At 60.5% G+C, this 2,153-nt stretch overlaps 1 protein-coding gene across 1 annotated transcript in view; it reads left to right on the forward strand.

Moving 5' to 3' along the window:
- The first annotated feature begins 712 nt into the window (after positions 1–712).
- Positions 713–2,153, forward strand: part of STX8 (syntaxin 8) — a 103,914-nt gene continuing 102,473 nt past the window's right edge. The window contains exons 1-2 of the mRNA XM_027896851.1: positions 713–751; positions 1,123–1,222. Coding sequence (XP_027752652.1) covers positions 735–751; positions 1,123–1,222 — 117 coding nt within the window. The 5' untranslated portion in view covers positions 713–734. The remainder of the gene's footprint in view (positions 752–1,122; positions 1,223–2,153) is intronic.

The raw sequence follows: 2,153 nt of genomic DNA on the forward strand, positions 1-2,153 counted from the left end.
TTGGCAGCCAAAACAGGGACTGTGCCAACACCAGCAGTGTCACCGGGGACCAGGGGGACGGGGATGAGGGGGACAGGGACATCAGCATGGGCAGGGAGGGACAATCACTGTCATGTGGAGATGGGCAGGGAAAGGGGATGGAGCTGAGGATCTGGCGAAGGGAACTGGCAGCTGTCCTCAAGGGAAGGAAAGGCCTGAGCCAGGGATGAGAGGTATTGGCTCTGTGGTGTGAACATCTGCACCCTGTACACACAGATCTGCACCTGTACTGAGCACATCTGTACCCTGTACTGAGCACATCTGTACCTGTACCTGCACATCTGCACCTCAGTACCTGCACCGAGTGCATGGCTCTGTGCTGTGATCATCTGCACCCTGTACCACACACGGGCACCTTGTACCACACACATCTGTACCTGCACTGAGCACCTCTGCACCTCTGTACCTGCACATCTGCACCCCTGTACCTGCACCCTGAACTTCTACCCCTCTAAACACCAAACTTCTGCCCCTCTAAACCCACCTCTGCACCCACCCCGCACACATCTGCGCCTCCCCACTGAGCCCCTCTGCACCTTGTACCGCACAACCAGCACCGCTGCACCCTCGGGCCCCGCACCGGGCACTGGGCACCCCATTCCCGTTCCCCGCAGCCCTGCACCTCTTCGCTCCTGTATCCCTGTATCCCTGTATCCCTTTATCCCCGTTCCCACTGTGGCCGCTCTGGGGCCGCGATGGCTCCGGAGCCCTGGTGAGCTGGGCCGGGGCTGGAGCGGGGCCGGGCGGGGCCGAGCGGGACCGACCCTTCGGGGCTTGTCCGGGGCTCCGGGGCCCGTCACGGGCGGTGGGAGCGGGGCCGGGCAGGGCCCGAGTGTGTGCGGGGGGGCTGGACCTTCCCCTGCCTGCCCTTTTCCCAAAGCCCATCCCGGGGTGTGTTTGGGGTGTTTTACCTTCCCCTCCCGGCCCTTTCCCAAAGCCCATCCCGGGGTGTGTTTGGGGTGTTTTACCTTCCCCTCCCGGCCCTTTCCCAGGCCGATCCCGGGCGGTCCCGGCGGGTCCCGGTGCCCCTCCCGGTGCCCCTCCCGGTCCCCCCGGGCTCAGCCGCTCCCCCGCTCCCTCCAGGCTCTCCCTGCTCGATGCCACTCGCCAGCTCGCCCAGGACATCGCCGAGAAGATCCAGGAGCGGAACCGGTGCCAGCGGAGCGGGGAGAGCTCAGCCAAGGTACCCCGGGACGGGCTTTGAGCTGGGTTTGGGTTCGGACCCTTCTCGATGCGGGTTCAGCTTTAAATCTGCAGGGGTCGGACGTGCCCGGGGAGCCCGGAATTCCCTGGCAGGGGGTGCAGAGGGAAGCGGGAGCTGCTGGAAGGGGCAGAGCCGGTGCCAGGACGGGGGTGACGCTCCGGCCCTGCCCCAGGTGCGGCTGTGTCGGTGTCACTGCTGGGGACCTGCAGGGACAGCTGTGGTTGATGGCAGGAACCCACCGTCAGTGCTCTTTTCTTCGGGGTTCCCGTAAAGACAACAAGGATGCAAACTCTAAATTAACAGAGGCCCTTCAGCCTCACCAAAGTCACCTTGGGCTGAACAGAGCTGAGTGTTTCTGCGGGCGATAGCGCTGGTTTTAAAGGAGGAAAGGAGGAGCCCTGGGAGCGTTGGGCTCGCTCTGCCGACTGCCCGGGGCTGTCACTGCCGGGATCAGAACTTTCCCAGAGCTCCCGAGGCTCAGAGGTGCCGGGATGCACATCAGCTGCTCTGTGCCCCTCTCTGGGAATAGTGACCAGATGTTTCTCCCCACACGGCTGGATCGCTGCCCTCTGCAGGGGCTCTACAGCAGAGGAAACAGGAACTTTGCAGCCTTGTTTTAGCCACCTTTTAGACAAAACATAAGACCAGAATCAAATATAAATGAGAAGTGGAAGTGAGAGCTTACCCAGGAAAATGTTCTCCACGTTTTCACACTTCCTTTTTAAAAAATAAAATGAAGTTGGGATTCTCAGGAAGCTCCTTTCTTTAGGACTAAAAGCCTCATCCTTTCCTCCAGGCGGTGCAGGAGCAGGTTCATGCCATCAGCAGCTCCCCTGGCTGTGTTATGTTAAAAAAAAAGGTGCAAGTCCTTGAGTTGTTTTTTTATAATAAATGACATAATTAAAGCCCC

This window comes from Empidonax traillii, unplaced genomic scaffold, assembly GCF_003031625.1.
Source record: "Empidonax traillii isolate 1590-97213 ecotype Southwest subspecies unplaced genomic scaffold, ASM303162v1 scaffold518:size600044, whole genome shotgun sequence".
In the NCBI taxonomy this organism is placed as follows: Eukaryota; Metazoa; Chordata; class Aves; order Passeriformes; family Tyrannidae; genus Empidonax; species Empidonax traillii.